The sequence below is a fragment of the Podarcis filfolensis genome (assembly GCF_964270895.1).
Source record: "Podarcis filfolensis genome assembly, chromosome: 13".
In the NCBI taxonomy this organism is placed as follows: domain Eukaryota; kingdom Metazoa; phylum Chordata; class Lepidosauria; order Squamata; family Lacertidae; genus Podarcis; species Podarcis filfolensis.
The window spans coordinates 20335045-20351817 of NC_139615.1; the positions used below are offsets into that span (position 1 = coordinate 20335045).

At 50.0% G+C, this 16773-nt stretch overlaps 1 protein-coding gene across 6 annotated transcripts; it reads left to right on the forward strand.

Annotated features, from left to right (window-relative positions):
- The first annotated feature begins 1979 nt into the window (after nucleotides 1-1979).
- On the forward strand, nucleotides 1980-7893 carry LOC310746495 (zinc finger and SCAN domain-containing protein 23-like). Of its 6 annotated transcripts, none has more exons than XM_083580298.1 (5): nucleotides 1980-2211; nucleotides 2924-4260; nucleotides 5508-5634; nucleotides 6072-6161; nucleotides 7290-7887. In XM_083580298.1, exons 2-5 carry the CDS (start codon nucleotides 3460-3462, stop codon nucleotides 7865-7867), a joined length of 1596 nt encoding a protein of 531 aa, XP_083436424.1. In that variant the 5' UTR covers nucleotides 1980-2211; nucleotides 2924-3459; the 3' UTR covers nucleotides 7868-7887. The 6 variants fall into 6 exon arrangements, with proteins under 6 accessions (XP_083436424.1, XP_083436426.1, XP_083436427.1 ...); XM_083580301.1 differs by having other exon boundaries at nucleotides 1982-2211; nucleotides 7398-7887; XM_083580300.1 differs by lacking the exon at nucleotides 6072-6161 and having other exon boundaries at nucleotides 7290-7893.
- Nucleotides 7894-16773: the final 8880 nt, after the last annotated feature.

Sequence of the window (16773 nt, forward strand, 5' to 3'; positions counted from 1 at the left end):
TTTTTTGCAATTAGGAAAGTGACCGGAAATGAACTGAAAAGTATGGGATGATGTATAAATGCCCCACATGAATTATGATGAATGCTCAATAAAGGTGTATTATGGAGGAGCCCTCTCAACACACTTAAGCCACATTCATACTGATTTAAATGTCATGGCTCCCATATATGGATGAGTGAACCTGTCAGTTCTGGTTTCTCTGTTTCTCATTTTCCCAGTCTCAAATTCAAATCCCCACATTTCTGCAACAATTAGCAATTAAAAAAACCCAAACTCATGAAAATTTATCAGCATTTTTAGGATGGATTTCTCCTAATTAGCATATTTTTGTATGTGGTTTTGGCACACACACACACACACACACACACAGAGCGCAATTCCCCCTTAATAACACATATTTGTCTGTTATTTTAATTAATATATGCATTTTATGTGCATTTCCCTCAACATAAGCATTTTTGCACACACAGTTTGGCTGGCGAATTGCATCACACAGTTTCAAAGGGCAGCTGTATTTTGGTTTGCGTATTGGTCCAAGAAGTGCCAGTTAGGTAGCTTTTCATTAAAAGGCAAGCTAAATCTAATTTCTGCCCCATTCCTACAATTCTCAGGCATTCAGTACTCTCATTGAGCAACAGTTCCCAGGTTGATTTTAAGGAAGCTGTGATAGCTAAACCAGTGTTAAATCAGTTTTCATGAGGAGTCTAGATTATTATTATTACTATTACTACTACTAGGGACACATGGGTGGCGCTGTGGTCCAAACCACAGAGCCTAGGGCTTGCCGATCAGAAGGTCCCGGTTCGAATCCCCGCGACAGAGTGAGCTCCTGTTGTTCGGTCCCAGCTCCTGCCAACCTAGCATTTCGAAAGCACGTCAAGTGCAAGTAGATAAATAGGTACCGCTCCAGCGGGAAGGTAAACAGCGTTTCTGTGCACTGCTCTGGTTCGCCAGAAACGGCTTAGTCATGCTGGCCACATGACCCGGAAGCTGTCTGCGGACAAAATTCCGGCTCCCTTGGCCTATAGAGCGAGATGAGCGCCGCAACCTCAGAGTCATCCGTGACTGGACCTAACGGTCAGGGGTACCTTTACCTTTACTACTACTACACTACACAACTACTACTACTACACCATTACTACTACTGCAACTGCTACTACTAGCACTACTGTACTACTACTGCCACTACCACTGCTAGTACACTAGTACTACTACTACACTCCTACTGCCACTTCTACTATCCACTCTACAATTTCCAGAGTGGATTAACAGTCAGCCCCTCTTCCCAGGGAACAGCCATGTAATAGATCCTTCAGGAAAGAGCATTGGGATTTCAGCAGAGGGGCTGGTCCATTGGGGTGAATGGCATTCACCCCCCCTTAACCTCAGCCTGCCCTCAGCCAACCACCACCTGCCACCCTCTCACTTCCCTCTTGCCCAGAGGGTGGCACTGCCTGCCAGTTTCTTCCTCCTTAGTCCCTGCAGAACTACTCAGCAGGGAGGAGGAGGAGGAGGAGGAGGAGGGTGGGAACTACACTACAATTACTGTGGTGATTTGCCAGCCATCGGCTCTACAGCCAACTACTATTGACTTTTCCTTCTTCCTCCCTCCCATTCCCGATGGGCACTAGCCACCACTGGCATTCCTCGTTATTCTGTTATAATTTAGGGCTGCTGTACGGGAATTATGGTTGCATCCGCACGGCATTCCTGGGCTCATTCTGACATTCGGCCTGGATTTAATGTGCTTGGGAGAAAATTGTGGTCTTCGGGGCATGAACACCCTAACGTAACGTGTGAACGGGCACTCCCGTGCACGCACATAAACCCATGCTACTGCGCCGAAGAGCCAGGTTATCGCGCATACAAAGGCGTTGGCTTAGCCTGGGCTGGATTTTTGAACCTGCTTTCAATTCTTAAACGGCAGATCTGTCCCCCACCCCCCTCTTTTGTTTTATTGTATGGAAAGAGCGTGAAAAGTTAGATGATTTGAGCCAGCTTTGCTGCGACGCCGATCCGGTTTCTCTTTTCTATCGATAACGTGGCGACGAATGAGATTTTCCAAGGGTTAATATGATAGAGCAGGGGAGCGCGAGAGGGGCTTCGGAGAGGAACCTTCCTGCTCCGCCTCTCTGGAGATGGAGGTGGGAGGGGGGCAGTGTTTCAGCAGGAGAATCAGGAGCTTGTGGTGGAGGCGAGGCAGTCCTGGGGGTGAGTTAAAAAGAGGTCCCGGGAAGATGGAGAACGCAGCACCCATAGGGTGCTTTAGCTAGAGAGAGAAAAGGGAAATAGATGTAAATGCATAAATATCAAGGGGTGCTTAGCAGCTACCCCTGCGATTATTAATTTCCCAACCATACATGCTTTCTAATCAAGATTGTTACCCTCCACCATCCCACCCGCCCGCCCCCGCAGACCAAAATCTCCTTTAGCTGCTTGAGTTTCCAACCTGTGCAGCTGAAAGGAATGTGCTTTGCTTTCAGAAAAGTTGTGCAATTCATGCATACAAATGGGCAGGAGAACAGACCTTTTATCAGCTAGATAATAAACAGACACCCCTTGGATATCTCTACCATGGACAGAACTGAGTGCAGTCCTGAGTCAGTTCTGGACTCATAAATACCCCATCCCTTGCCTGAGCCATTTTTGGAAACAGTTTGAAGCCAGGTTAAATGCCCTGGATTCCCCCAAACAACTCTGAAAAGTACTGGTTATGCAAAGAGTGATGAGGACATTATTAGAAGCCTCTGATTCCTTCCAAGAACTACAATACCAAAAGACCCTTGGGTGGGAACCCTGAGATTAAACAGGTTTCATTTAAAAGCATAGTTTGAGAATGTTGAGAGAGGGCCAGCACTGGTTCACTAGCCTCTCCCTAATCTATACCAATATTTCTTTTTTTAACCATATCTCATCATTTCAGGCACAGTTGGTTCTCATCGCTCAGAGATGTCACATTACTCTGCAGATTATCATATCCTAATTAGGGCACTCACTTGATTCAAGAAATGCTAGTTGCTCCATCATAGCTGTTTTAATTGATCGAATCCGCACCTTCATAAAACAACAGCCCTGGAGGAAAAAACTATTTTGCTCTTCATTTTTCAGTAATGCACACACACAGGCGCTATCTTAAAGAGACGTACCCTGCTACGTAAGACCAAAAAGGAAAATGTCTTTCCTGAGATGGTTGCCTGCCAGCACACATGCTGTTTGTAAGTCCTTGCCTTAAAAAAATGATTTTTTAAAAAAGAAAAAAAATCTGCTGCCTGATTCGTTCACACTTGTTATCGTACAAAATAATTTGTAATTGGCTGATCTGATGTCTATTTAAACGATGTTGCTGTTACGATTCTTCCACGGCTGCCTCAAATCGCCTCATGTAGTCACTGATGGATGTGAGAAAGGGAGTTTTGGGGAGCAAGAATGCAGGTTTGAAGAGAGTGTGAAGGTGGTACCATGAGAGGGAAGATGGCCACAGAGGAGGGGGCTGAGGCAGACCTGGGAGCTGTGACCCAAGCGCCACTGAGCCTGCAAGGCGTTAAAATGGAAGAGCAAGCACCAGCAGCCCTCAGAATGGGACAAGCCCTAGAAAAAGCAGGACAGGCTTCTTGTGTCCTTCGTGCCAGGAAGCTCTTGCAATGGAAGGTGTCTCCACTGGTCAAGGAGGAGCCAGATGCAGGAAGGATCCAGCGCTGGGAGGTCCAAGGCCCAGAGACAGAACATCCCCTTTCTTTTGGATGGGGGAGAGCAAGGCCCACCGAGGCTGAACCTTGGGATGACATCCTGGCGCTTTTCGCTTCCTTTGAGCACGTGGCCTACGCCTGCCGGTGGCCGAGGGAAGAGTTGGTGGCCCGGCTTTTGCCAGCCTTGGGCGGGGAGGCCCAAGAGGCTTACCTCAGTTTGGACACTAGTGACAGAAGGGACTATGGGAAAGTGAAGGCAGCCATCTTGAAGAGGGAACCCGTGGCGTCGGAGAAGCGGAGGAGGCACTTCCGGCAGTTCCAGTACCAGGAGTCAAGGGGGCCGAGGGATGCTTGCCGGCGGCTCTGGGAGCTGTGCCATCGTTGGCTGAGGCCGGAGAGCCGAACCAAAGAGCAGATCCTGGAGCTGCTGATCCTGGAGCAATTCCTGACCATCTTGCCAGAGGAGGTCCGGAGCCAAGTTTGGGAGCAAGTCCCAGAAACCTGTGCCCAGGCGGTGAACCTGGCTGAGAATTTGTTGGCAAGGCAGCAGGAGGCTGAGAGGCAGGTACTCCAGGTGAGAGGATCCTGCAGTTCCTTCTTGATCCCTGGGGTCCCAAGTTGGTCTAACCATGTGGGAAGTTTTCCTTAGGTGCTTATGCGAGGGGAGACAAAGCACCTCTCTCCTCCTGATCACCATCTAATAAAATCCTTCTCATGTAAAATGTCTTCATAAAGGCAAAGATGGTCAAAGCTGCTTTATGAGCTGTGAAAATCTGGTGCACGAAGGCTTGGAATAATATATTTAATTTGTATAGACTTTAGCTGTATGGAGAACGATGTAAGTGCTTTGCCCAAAGTTAGAAGCAAAGAATGTCCGTGTCCAAAGACATAAAATCTAAACAGACAGGACACAAAAGGCAGGGAAGAGAATTAGGAGATCAGGAGTGGGGAACCTGCTGCCCCCCAGATGTTGATGGACTCTGGCTCCCATCATCCCTGACTACTGGCCATGCCAGCTGGGGCTGATGGGAGCTGGAGTCTAACATTGTCTGGAGGACCACTGGTTCCCCTTTTTCAGCTTACCCCTTGTGATGGTAAAAGTGAAAAATCCTGACTGTAAGGAGTCCCAGCTGAGGCTCCGTGTCATGGACTGGCTGGATACAGAGGAGGGGTGGGAGTCACTAGTTGGGAACCCCCAAGGAAAGAAGGCTCAGAGCCAGGGGACTAGTGTTGGGATGACGATTGGAGATCAGAGGGAGAAGAGGAACAGGCTGGGAGGAGGCAGTGTCAGAAGCTGAAGAGGTAACAGGGTTTAGTGAGTGGGGAGAATCTGTGGCAGAGAGAAGTCTAGAAGCAAAAGCAAGAGAGGAGGGAGGCAGCGATAAAGAAGTCAGGGGGTCTTCCCCTCCTGCTGTGACCAGTTCCCTTCCCCTCTGGTATCCCAGCACCAGAAGGGGTTATGAAGAGGGAGGAGCAGAGACAGGCGTGCCAGCGGAGTCTCAGGTTGCTTGGGAAGGACCCAGAGAGAAGGAGATTTTGGCATCTTATGAGTAGAAGCAAAACCTACTCAGAAGAGTTGCTGTGCTCACTAGGCCTGGCTTCCCTGAGCTTATAATTTGTATGATTTATTGCTGGCTGGCATCCTGACATTATGACATCAAATCACGCTGACTTGTGAGAGTCCCCAGTTCTGTCTCAAACCCAGTGAAGTCCTTTGCTCCCCCCCCCCAAGCTGTTCCAGGGAGTTTGTGCCAGGATATCGAATGCTCATTCCTACCAGCCCTGTTCCTGCATTGAGCGGGACCTTCCCTGCAATTTCAGGTGTCAGGGCCATTCGAGGACACCCTCGTGAGTTCCCCAAGGGCAGAGCTGGCTCCGTCAGACACCAGGCAGAACCTCCTCAGGAAGGCCAAGCAGACAGGTGGTGGAGGAGATGCCAGCTCTCTGGGTGAGTAGTTGCTGCATTTTTGAAATTCAAGTTTACATAGGCGTTGCCGTCTTCACGGGCACATAGCTTGTACTGTTGTTTTAACTTAGAGTGTTGAGTTTAACTTAGAGTATTGTTCTAAGTGTTAAGTAGCATGTGATTGGTGTGCCCCCCCCACAAAACCTAGAACTACCCCTACATTTGCCTCCAGCTCTCCCCTTGAGCTCTCCCCAGTTCTGTAAAATTAGTGTGCAGCAACCCTGTTCACAGAATTTTTTATGGGGCCATCCATACCAGCTGTTTCCGCCATGTCTTGGAAACAGCAGTACTATGTTCCAGTTCATGTGATGTCCCTTATTGGAGTTCCACTTCCTGGTTTTCAGGCCAGGGCTGATATCATTCCTTGTTCTCTTCAGCCAGTTTTGGCCAAACCACACTGTGTTTCTTTTCTGATGCAGGTTCCTCTGACACAGAGGCAACATGGGACTCACTGGCAGACGAAGGGGGCCGTGGCAAATGTGGGAAGCAAGATCCTTCTGCAAGAGCAGGTGGGCAGGGTACTAGACTGCTGTTATATACAGGAGACATCCAAATCATTACAGGGGAGGCTAACGGCTTGAGAATTATGCAGCACAAAGTTTTACCTTTGTCATGAACTTGCTAGGCAGTCTTAAGCAAAAGCCACTCTCCGTTTCAGATCCTTTCCCCCATGCTCAACACAGGCCAAATAATGTTGAGATTCCTGCATGGCGGCGGGGTGTGTGTGTGTGGACTAGATGACCCTTGGAACCCTTTCCAATTCTATGTTTCTATGATTTTTACAGAGTTGCTATAAGAAAGCCAGTAGGGTTAGTGTTGGATTAGGACCTGGGAGACCCAGGTTCAGATCCAGATGCAGCCATAAAGCTTACAGGGTGACCTTGTGCCAGTCACACTCATTCTCTCTCCTCTATTCCCCTTTATAATAATAAATTTTATTTATACCCTGCCCTCCCCAGCCAAGACTGGGCTCAGGGCGGCTAACACCAGATATAAAAACAATTGATTAAAATACAACTTAAAAACAAGATTAAAATACAACATTAAGATGCAGCCTCATTTCAGTAGAAACGCAAATCAAAAACTTTTTGGGGAAGAAAACATCCCCAAGCTACAATTAGAGAGCTACAATTCCCTGCGAAGAGGGATTGACTATTAAACCACTCTGGGAATTGAGAGTATTGCGAAGGGAATAGAATGGTTTCCCAACACCTCTTAGCACCCTGAATAAACTGCCCTTCCCATAATTATTTATGGCAAGGCATGCCCATTTAAAAGGGAATCACTGCGCTTGAGATGTAGGCAGTGGCGTAGCGTGGGGGGTGCAGGGGGGGCCGGCCGCACCGGGCGCAACATCTGGGGGTTAGGGTTAGGGGGCGCAAATCCACGGGTTAGGGGGCGCAAATCCACGGGTTAGGGGGTGCAAATTACTTGCATTGCCCCGGGTGGTGACAACCCACGCTACGCCACTGGATGTAGGGTGTGAATGTGGGAGGAAAAAAACGAGAATTAATTGACTTGGCCAGTCATTGTCTTTGACGCTACCTGCTATTGGGCTCCCTACTTTCTGCCTTGCCGGTCCAAATGGGCACCAGCTGTTCCTTACATTAAACATTTATTTTCTTTTTATTCATTAGTGCATTTACACCCCACTCAGGGTTGGCTGGCTGCAAATACTCGGCTGTATCGTTTAGAGCCTTCCTCCTGCCAGCTTCAGGCCTTCAGTCTTCTTTTCTCTCCGGCAGCTGGTAGCTGTGGAGCGGCGTTCGGATTCTCTCCCGTCCCTGCACCGGCCAGAAATGAAGAGTATGGAGAGAGGCTTGTGGGAGCTGAGGGGCTCCCAGCACACCTGGGCGCCGCCAGCAGGGACAGCGCGTACCTGTGTTCCCAGTGTGGGAAAGGGTTTCGTTGGCCGTCGGCGCTGGCCGTCCACCAGAGGACCCACACGGGGGAGAAGCGGCACCACTGCGCTGAGTGCGGGAAGCGCTTTGGCCAGCGCGGGCATTTGACGGTGCACCGGAGGATCCACTCAGGAGAGAAGCCGTATGCGTGTCCTCAGTGCGGGAAGCAGTTTGTCGACTCCTCTCACCTCACCAAGCACCAGAGGACACACTTGGGGGACAGGCCCCACCACTGCGCTGAGTGCGGGCGAAGGTGTGCCAATAAACGCTCGCTCGTGCAGCACCAGCGAATTCACAGCAGTGAGAAGTCCTAGGCCTGGGGACGAGCCTAGGCCCCTCTGCTGTAAGGCGGAAAGTGAGGAGGAATTAAAGAACCTTTTAATGAGGGTGAAAGAGGAGAGCGCAAAATATGGTTTGAAGTTCAACATAAAAAAACAACGAAGATCATGGCCACAGGTATCTTTTTCTTAAAAAATAAATAAATAGATTTTATTAAAAGATTTACTTGGGTTACAAAAGTTCATGCATTGTTTCTGTTTTCAGCTGGTAGAGTCTTTTCTACAGATCAGTTATTCTGGGAGGTTTTTAAGCAGAGAAGTTTTAGTTGAGATTCCTGCATTGCCGGGGGTTGGAGTAGATGACTCTGGGGGTCCCTTCCCACTCTACAACTCCATGATTCCCTGCCACCCCCGGATCAGCTCAGCCCAAGGAGACTCCAGGAGAGCAGTGAGAGAGCTAAAAGCCGGATTGTTGTGGGGGGGCATTGGGGATTCAAGGGGGCAGCATGAAGACGGCTCCTCTGCAGTGGGCGCTGGTTGCTTCTGCGGTCTAGAGGTACTTCGAGGTCAGCACCGGACAGCGATGAGGCCGTCTGCATGCTTTGGCTCAGCATCTGTGAGAGAGTGGTGGAAGCAAGGAGAGTTAGGCAGCAAAGCAGAAGCAGCAAAGAAGGGAAGGAGGTGTGGGAATGTTAAGGAAGGCAGGAGGGGATATATTGTTTTGATATCCCTTCTCACTCATGCTAGTGAATAAACAGCAGAGCACATTCCTTTTGCATCTGACTGGAAGTAAGTTGATGCTTCATTAGAATCCTTTAATTAAGCAATCCAGTCTGGCTTGGCCAGTCTGAATGGTTCTCGGTAAGTTTCCCCTTTACTTCCCTCTTAATATAATGACGACACAACACAGTCTTCTTTAAAAGTAAGATTTATTTTTTAAACTCACATTCAGTTCACAGCAGTAATCTGAAGGCAGGCTTTATCTTGTGGTTACAGTGAAAAGAAGTCTGAGCTACATCTCAGACTTTCTGCTTGCGGGCTCCATCCTGTGTGAAGGTTGAGTCATGTGCTGGCTAAGAGCCAGAAGAGTGAGAGTCTAAGACATGGGTAGGCAAACTAAGGCCCCCCCACAAGGTCTGAGGGACAGTGGACCAACCCCCTGCTGGAAAAGTCTCCTGACCCCTGGTAAGAGTAAGAGTGGAGGAAAGTAAGGAGGAACGTGCCCCCGCAGCTCCCTCCCCCCAGACTCACTTGGAAGTTGATGGGGTCCACGAGCAGGTTCTGGAAGGGCAAGGACGCTCAGGTCCTCGAGGGTGTCGACAATGTTGTCCACGAGGAGTCTGGCGTCCTTGTGGATAAACCAAAGTAGTTTCTTTCCCTGCAGGCTGATGTAGCCGGAGAGGTTACATCAGTCCCACGATTGGATGTAATAATGGAGGGATACAATCTATTTCAGAGAAACAGACCAGACAAGAAAGGAGGAGGAGTGGCGTTATATGTCAGGGATGTGTACCTGTGAAGAGATCCAACATTTAGAACCTCAAAGCCAAAGTGAGAGCATTTGGGTCAAAATTAAGGGAGAGAAGAATAACAGTGACATCATTGTGGGAGTTTACTATAGATCCCCAAGCCAAACGGAGGACATAGATGATGCCTTCCTGGAACAGATGGCCAAGCATGCAAAAGGAAGGGAGATAGTAGTAATGGGGGACTTCAATTACCCGGATATTTGTTGGATGTCAAACTCAGCCAAGAGCATAAGGTCAAACAGATTCCTCACTGGCCTTGCAGACAACTTCATTGTCCAGAAAGTGGGAGAAGCAACAAGAGGAACAGCCATTTTAGATCTGGTCCTAACCAATGCTGATGACCTGGTTAGTGGGGTAGAAGTGGAAGGATCATTAGGCGCGAGTGATCATGCTCTTCTGAAGTTTACTATACAGCGGAAAGGAGCAGCCAAGCATACTAGGATTCAATTTCTCGACTTTAAGAAAGCCGACTTCATAAAACTTAGGAAAGTGCTTGGTGAGATCCCATGGACAGTAATACTAAAAGGAAAGGGAGTTCATGATGGCTGGGAGTTTGTTAAGAGGGAGGTCTTTAAGCAGAGGCTTGACAACCATATGTCAGGAGTGCTCTGATGGTGTTTCCTGCTTGGCAGGGGGTTGGACTCGATGGCCCTTGTGGTCTCTTCCAACTCTATGATTCTATGATTCTATGATTCTATGATTCTAGGTGCTACAGTAGGAAGGGAGAAGCAGGTGTGGGAGGTGGGGTGCACGGCTAATAGCCTGCAGGAGATGAGAGTAAAGAGGAGAAGGGTCAGAACAGCGGCTTCGCCCGCGTGAGTGTGTCCCTGCCCGACGGGACGGGCTTAAGGGGCACAGGTCTCCTGCAGGTGCTGGGTAATATCATCATGGTGATGGCCACCTCAGAACCCAATTCCTAGGGACCGAGGTCCATTTGGGATCCACAATAAAGTATTTGAGGAGGCTGGGCCTCCACAAGACCAGCATCAGAGACCTCGCCCCCCAAAACATACCCAGCAATGAGAATCAGTCTGCACTCTGTGTCCATTGAGGGTTCTCAGTTCTTGGGCATTGAGGGTTCTCAGTTCTTCCCCTTTGGGTTTTTTTCTTAACTTCCCTGTTGTTGTGCAAACCCCAGGGGTGTGGGGCCTCCCCCAAGCCTTGTGGCCCCTCCCACTTCTGTGTAGGCAGCGCTAGTTGGGCTCAGTAAGCAACTACCCTCTTGGCTGAAGAGGTAGAAAAAACAATCTGGGCAGCTTGGCAGGTCCTAAGCCCAGACAGGGAGGCTCTTGGTTCCAGGCCCCTTCCCTCAGGCCATGAGCCCACTGCTTGAAAGGGGACATCATTGCAAGCAAATATGCAGCTCCTCCTAACTGACTGATATTCCAAGGACGAAATGAGAGTAGCAGCACTTCACCTCTGGCGACTGAGCAACCTCTGATATCGTTCCTTGTTCTCTTCAGCCAGTTTTGGCCAAACCACACTGTGTTTCTTTTCTGATGCAGGTTCTTCTGACACAGAGGGGACATGGGACTCCCTGGCAGACGTGGCAAGCGAGACCCTTCTGCAGGGGCAGGTGGGCAGGGTACTAGACTGCTCTGATATACAAGAGACATCCAAATCCTTACAGGGGAAGCTAACACCCTCAGAATTATGCAGCACGAAGGTTTTACTTTTGTCATGAACTTGCTAGGCAGTCTCAGGCAAGCCACTCTCCATTTCAGCTCCTTTCCCCCATGTTCAACATGAGCAAAATAATGTTCGCATTCCTGCATTGTGGGGGTTGGACTGGATGCTCTTATTCAGTTAGTTAGCCTCTTTTGTCCACCATTTTGTCTCCATTGCAGTGGTTCTATGAGGTAGCAAGATGGCTGCCATTGCTACCTCCTATTTCCATAATAATTAATTTTTGTACCTCTTTCAACTGACTGGGTTGTTCCAGCTACTCTGGGTGACTTACTAAAGAATTACTGGGCGGAGGTCATGACTGTTCAAGTGTTATAATAGTGTTTTGAATGTACAGTCGTACCTTGGTTTTCAAACAGCTTATTCCTCGAACGTTTTGGCTCCCAAACGTTGCAAATCTGGCAGTGACTGTCCTGGTTTACTAACTATTTTTGGAAGCCGAATGTCAGACGGGGCTTCCTGAAGCCAATCGGAAGCTGTGCTTTGGTTTCCAAACATTTTGGAAGTCGAACGGATTATGGAATGGATTCCATTCGACTTCCAAGATACGACTGTGTAGAGCCGGTGTGGTGAAGTTGGTGGTGTGTGGTTTTAAGACATTTGGAAATAATAGAGAAAATGCAGGAACAAAAATATAAGACTATCTCCGGACCAGCCAGAAAATGGGAAGCCCCATTCAATTAATCAATATGAAATGTTTAATTGGATTGTTTTTATTTTTTTTATTTTGGATAAGACATGGCAAGATTTCATATGTTCTTAATTGAGATGTTATTAATGAAAAATCAATAAAAAATTATTTATTTATTTATTTATTTTAAAAGAGGCCAATGAGAACCCTTGTCTCCTCTCTGATGAGCCTCCAGCCTGGGTCCTGGGCATTGCCGGCTCAAAGGAAGCCCTTCTCAAGAAGCAAAATGGCGTTTCCTGCCATCTTGGGCCCCTCCAGGCTCCCCTGCTGTAGAGATATTCTCCCCTGGAAGGGACACTCCCGGGAGGTGGTGGACTCTCCTTCCTTGGAAGGTTTTAAGCAGAGGATGGATGGCCGTCTGCCAGGGACGATTCCGGGGGGTGGACTAGATGACTCTGAGTGTCCTTCCCAACTCCATTATTTCCCCGCACCCCCACCCCGTTCAGCCTAAATACACTCCAGGAGAGCAGTGAGAGCTAAAAGCAGGTTTATTGGGGTGGTGGGGTGGGGAGGGACGTGGTCGAGGCTGCCACGTCCAGGCGGCACTTCTGCGGAGGGCGCCGGCTGCTTCTTTCGCCTAGCGTTATACGGAGAGCAGCCCGTTGCCGAAGCACGCAGCCGAGCTGAAGATGCCCATTTCCACCTGGATGTCTGGGCTCGGCACCTGCAGGAGGGGCGAAGGCGGGGAGCGTTAGAGAGGACAGAAAGGGGTGAAGGAGGGGAGCCCCCGCCCAACGGGGAGGGAGAGAGACTCACCCTGGAGTTGACGGGGTCCGCGAGCAGGTTCTGGGCGGGCAGGGCGCTCGGGTTGCTGCGGTCGCCCTCGCCGTCATCCATTTCGAGGCGGCAGCCTAACTGGGAGATGATCTTCTCCCACACCTGCTGTAAGGGGCCGATGCTACGGGAGGAGGGGGAGAAGAAGGTCAGCTTGCGGGAAACGAGAGTAAAGAGGAGAAGGGTCGGGCCGTGGCCTCGCCATCGGGAGAGGGTCTCTGCCCGACGGGGCGGGCTTACCTGGGCACAGCCTGGGCGCCGATGTCTGCGGAACGGGACGGGATCTCGGCCCAAACGGGCTGCACGTGGCTCTGGTTGACTCCGCTCAGCGCCATCCTGCCAGCTCAACCTCTTGGTGCCGTCGGAGCAGGGGCAGCCCTTTTATCACCGCCCGCCCTGTCTCCCGGGTGGCGTCTCCCTCGGCCTCTGCCAGCGCGTCCTTGCCTCCCACGGCCTCGGCAAGGATCCGGGACGGGGCGCACGAGCCCTGGCAAGCGAGCATGCTCCTCGCAATTCCCGCTGCCTGCTGCCAGGCGGACACCGTCGAGCATCTTCGCTGAAGGCTCCCTGGGCGATGATGACTCGGTAGTCCTGACACACACACACACACACACACACACACACACACACGCCCCGCGAGGTAGGCCAGTCAGTCTTCTTCCCCCATTGCTGTGCACGGCAGAGGGGCACGAGGGGAAGGGAGGAATGGGGCCTCCCAGAAAGCCGTGCGCGGAGGTTCTCTCTCAGGTCCTCGCCTGCGGGGGTGGGGGTGGAAGCTGCGAGCCAAATCGAACCAAATGGGTCGCTCCTTTGTCCGCCAGGCCAGTCGCCGGCAGGACTGCAGATGCGGGAGAGAGGAAGGATGAGTCCATCCAGCTGAATGGGGGCATTTGGTCCTCGACGTCCTCGCCCCAAGGGACTCCCAGGAAACTTGGCTGGCAAGAAAGAAGGGGGGCGGGTCCTTGTGGGGATCAGGATTGGCGAAGCAGCAGGAAAGCAGAGTCCGTTCTCCCCATTCCAAGACACCCAAAAGGGGAACATATTGACGGTGGGGCTGAGAATCTAGTTCAGTTTACTTACAAATACGCAGGACTGAAGAGTTCATGCAAGGCAGAAGAGGTTTATGGAAATAAACAAAGGAGCAGATTTCAAGCAACAACTTGGAACGTGAAAAGAAAGAACAAGACTTACCCAATCTATAGTTCAGCCCAGTCTAATTGGTGAGGTTAAATATATGTGGGAAGCAGACTGGATTATTAGAAATATATTTTAGGTTACTAAACTGCAGCCCAGTTCCAAACTGGACCATTTCCTACCAACCCTGAAATGAGAAAGAAGAATTTTGTTTACTTATTCATTAATTAGGATTCCAGGGGAAATGGTCCAGTTTGGAACTAAGCCCCAGTTCAGTAGCCTAGAAGTTACAGCTCAATTATGCTGGGCTGAACTATAGATTGGGTCAGTATTATTCTTTCTTCTTACGTTCCAAGTTGTTGCTTGAAGTCTCTTCCTCTGTTTATTGTCATAAACCTATTTATGGGAAAGCCTTGCACAAACACTTGGGTATTAAACAGATGCCCCTCTTTGTTCAGTATTTGGTGCTGGACACAGCAAGTGGTGGAACAAGATTCTTCCAGTGGATCTCAAGGAACACAAACACCACCAACACCAACAAAGAGGGCGCCTCTAATCATTCCAGTTTTATACTTGAAAGAAGTACAGTAACAAGTTTAAGGAGCAGGTGCAGATTCAGAGTCACTATGTGTTGAGAGTGCAAAGTTGGAGGCAGCAGGGAGCCCTCAAGACTGTCCTGGAAGGAACTCCAGGGGATCAGCAACCAGGGATGATAAGTTGACACCTTCACCACAGACTGCAACCAAGGGTTCATTTCCTGTGTTCACCAAAGTGGGTGGTCATTATAGGTGTCCAGGGTGGGTCACCTACACAAACATTCCTATCCACACCAAACCAAGTGGTTATTAGAGGTAATAGAGGCCATCATGCAGGGACCTGGCCATGTATTCCTATCCAAACACAGACGTACACTTTTGGTGCACGCTTATGAGTGGCAAAGTGGGTGTAGGCCACATCTATGAGAAGGCAGAAATGTGAGTGGCAGCAGAATTCCCCGGTTCAGCTAACCCAAAAGCTTAAAGAAGAGGAGCGTGTGTGACCTTGCAGGCCATTTCTTCCCTTGTCCACGAAAGGCTGAGCATGGAAGCCAGGCAAGAAGACACCTGCAGAAGAGTCTCTTGGGAGGGCAGCTGTGGGGGTAATGTGGGGCTGGTGCTCTATGCAGGCTTGCCATACTGGGGGAGGGGAGGAGGAGGAGAAGGCGTGAGCACTTTGGGGCATCACAATTTTGCATGACACCCCCCAAGAAAACAGGATGTCCCAGACTGTTGACGGGTATGTGCCAGCCACATACTGACCCTCTAGGTGAGTTTAGCGGACTACCAATTGGGAACCGCTGATCTACAGTATTCCAAGTGTTTTTGCACCACAGATTTGTAGAATGGCATTCTGGTAGCCACAGTCTTGTTTAAAATGCATTTTCAAGTGACCCCCACCCAGCATGGAATGGGCCTTTTTCACAGCTGCAGAACATAGGGTTGGCCTTTTCATCCAGCTCTCCACTACCACCTTAAGGTCTCGATCCAAGTTGGCCACTGCCAGTTCAGACCCATGTGTGGAGTTAAGATATGTATTTTTTTGCATCACAGAATGGTAGAGTTGGAAGGGATCCCGAGGCTCATCGAGCCCAACCCCCAGCAATGAAGGAATCTCAGCTGAAGTGTCCCAGACAGATGGCCAGCCAACCTCTGCTTTAAAATCTCCAAGGAAGGCGAGTTCACCACCTTCAGAGGGAGTCTGTTCCACCGTCAAACAGCTCTTGCTCTCAGAACGTTATTCCAAGTGTTCACAGCGCTGCCCCCCCCAAAGACAGCATTGCGGACGGCCTCAGCAACCTGAGCGCCCTGCTGGAGGAGGAGATGACCTTCTGAGGGAGTCTCTCTCCCTCCCCGTAGGGGGGCTCTGGAGGGGGCCTCCCTCCTTTCCTCCTTTGCACCCGCTCAATCCTCCCAGCCTAAAGTTCCCCACCTCTGCTTCTCCTGCAGGTGCTGGGTAATATCATCATGGTGATGGCCACCTCAGAACCCAATTCCTAGGGACCGAGGTCCATTTGGGGTCCCCAATAAAGTATTGGAGGAGGCTGGGCCTCCACGAGACCAGCATCAGAGACCTCGCCCCCCAAAACATACCCAGCAATGAGAATCAGTCTGCACTCTGTGTCCATTGAGGGTTCTCAGTTCTTGGGCAATTGGGAGAGTTCTTCCCTTTTGGGGTTTTTTCTTAATTTACCTGTTGTTGTGCAAACCCCAGGGGTGTGGGGCCTCCCCCCAAGCCTTGTGGCCCCTCCCACTTCTGTGGAGGCAGCGCTAGTTGGGCTCAGTAAGCAACTACCCTCTTGGCTGAAGAGGTAGAAAAAACAATCTGGGCAGCTTGGCAGGTCCTAAGCCCAGACCGGGAGGCTCTTGGTTCCAGGCCCCTTCCCTCAGGCCATGAGCCCACTGCTTGAAAGGGGACATCATTGCAAGCAAATATGCAGCTCCTCCTAACTGACTGATATTCCAAGGACGAAATGAGAGTAGCAGCACTTCACCTCTGGCGACTGAGCAACCTCTGCTATCGTTCCTTGTTCTCTTCAGCCAGTTTTGGCCAAACCACACTGTGTTTCTTTTCTGATGCAGGTTCTTCTGACACAGAGGGGACATGGGACTCCCTGGCAGACGTGGCAAGCGAGACCCTTCTGCAGGGGCAGGTGGGCAGGGTACTAGACTGCTCTGATATACAAGAGACATCCAAATCCTTACAGGGGAAGCTAACACCCTCAGAATTATGCAGCACGAAGGTTTTACTTTTGTCATGAACTTGCTAGGCAGTCTCAGGCAAGCCACTCTCCATTTCAGCTCCTTTCCCCCATGTTCAACATGAGCAAAATAATGTTCGCATTCCTGCATTGTGGGGGTTGGACTGGATGCTCTTATTCAGTTAGTTAGCCTCTTTTGTCCACCATTTTGTCTCCATTGCAGTGGTTCTATGAGGTAGCAAGATGGCTGCCATTGCTACCTCCTATTTCCATAATAATTAATTTTTGTACCTCTTTCAACTGACTGGGTTGTTCCAGCTACTCTGGGTGACTTACTAAAGAATTACTGGGCGGAGGCCATGACTGTTCAAGTGTTATAATAGTGTTTTGA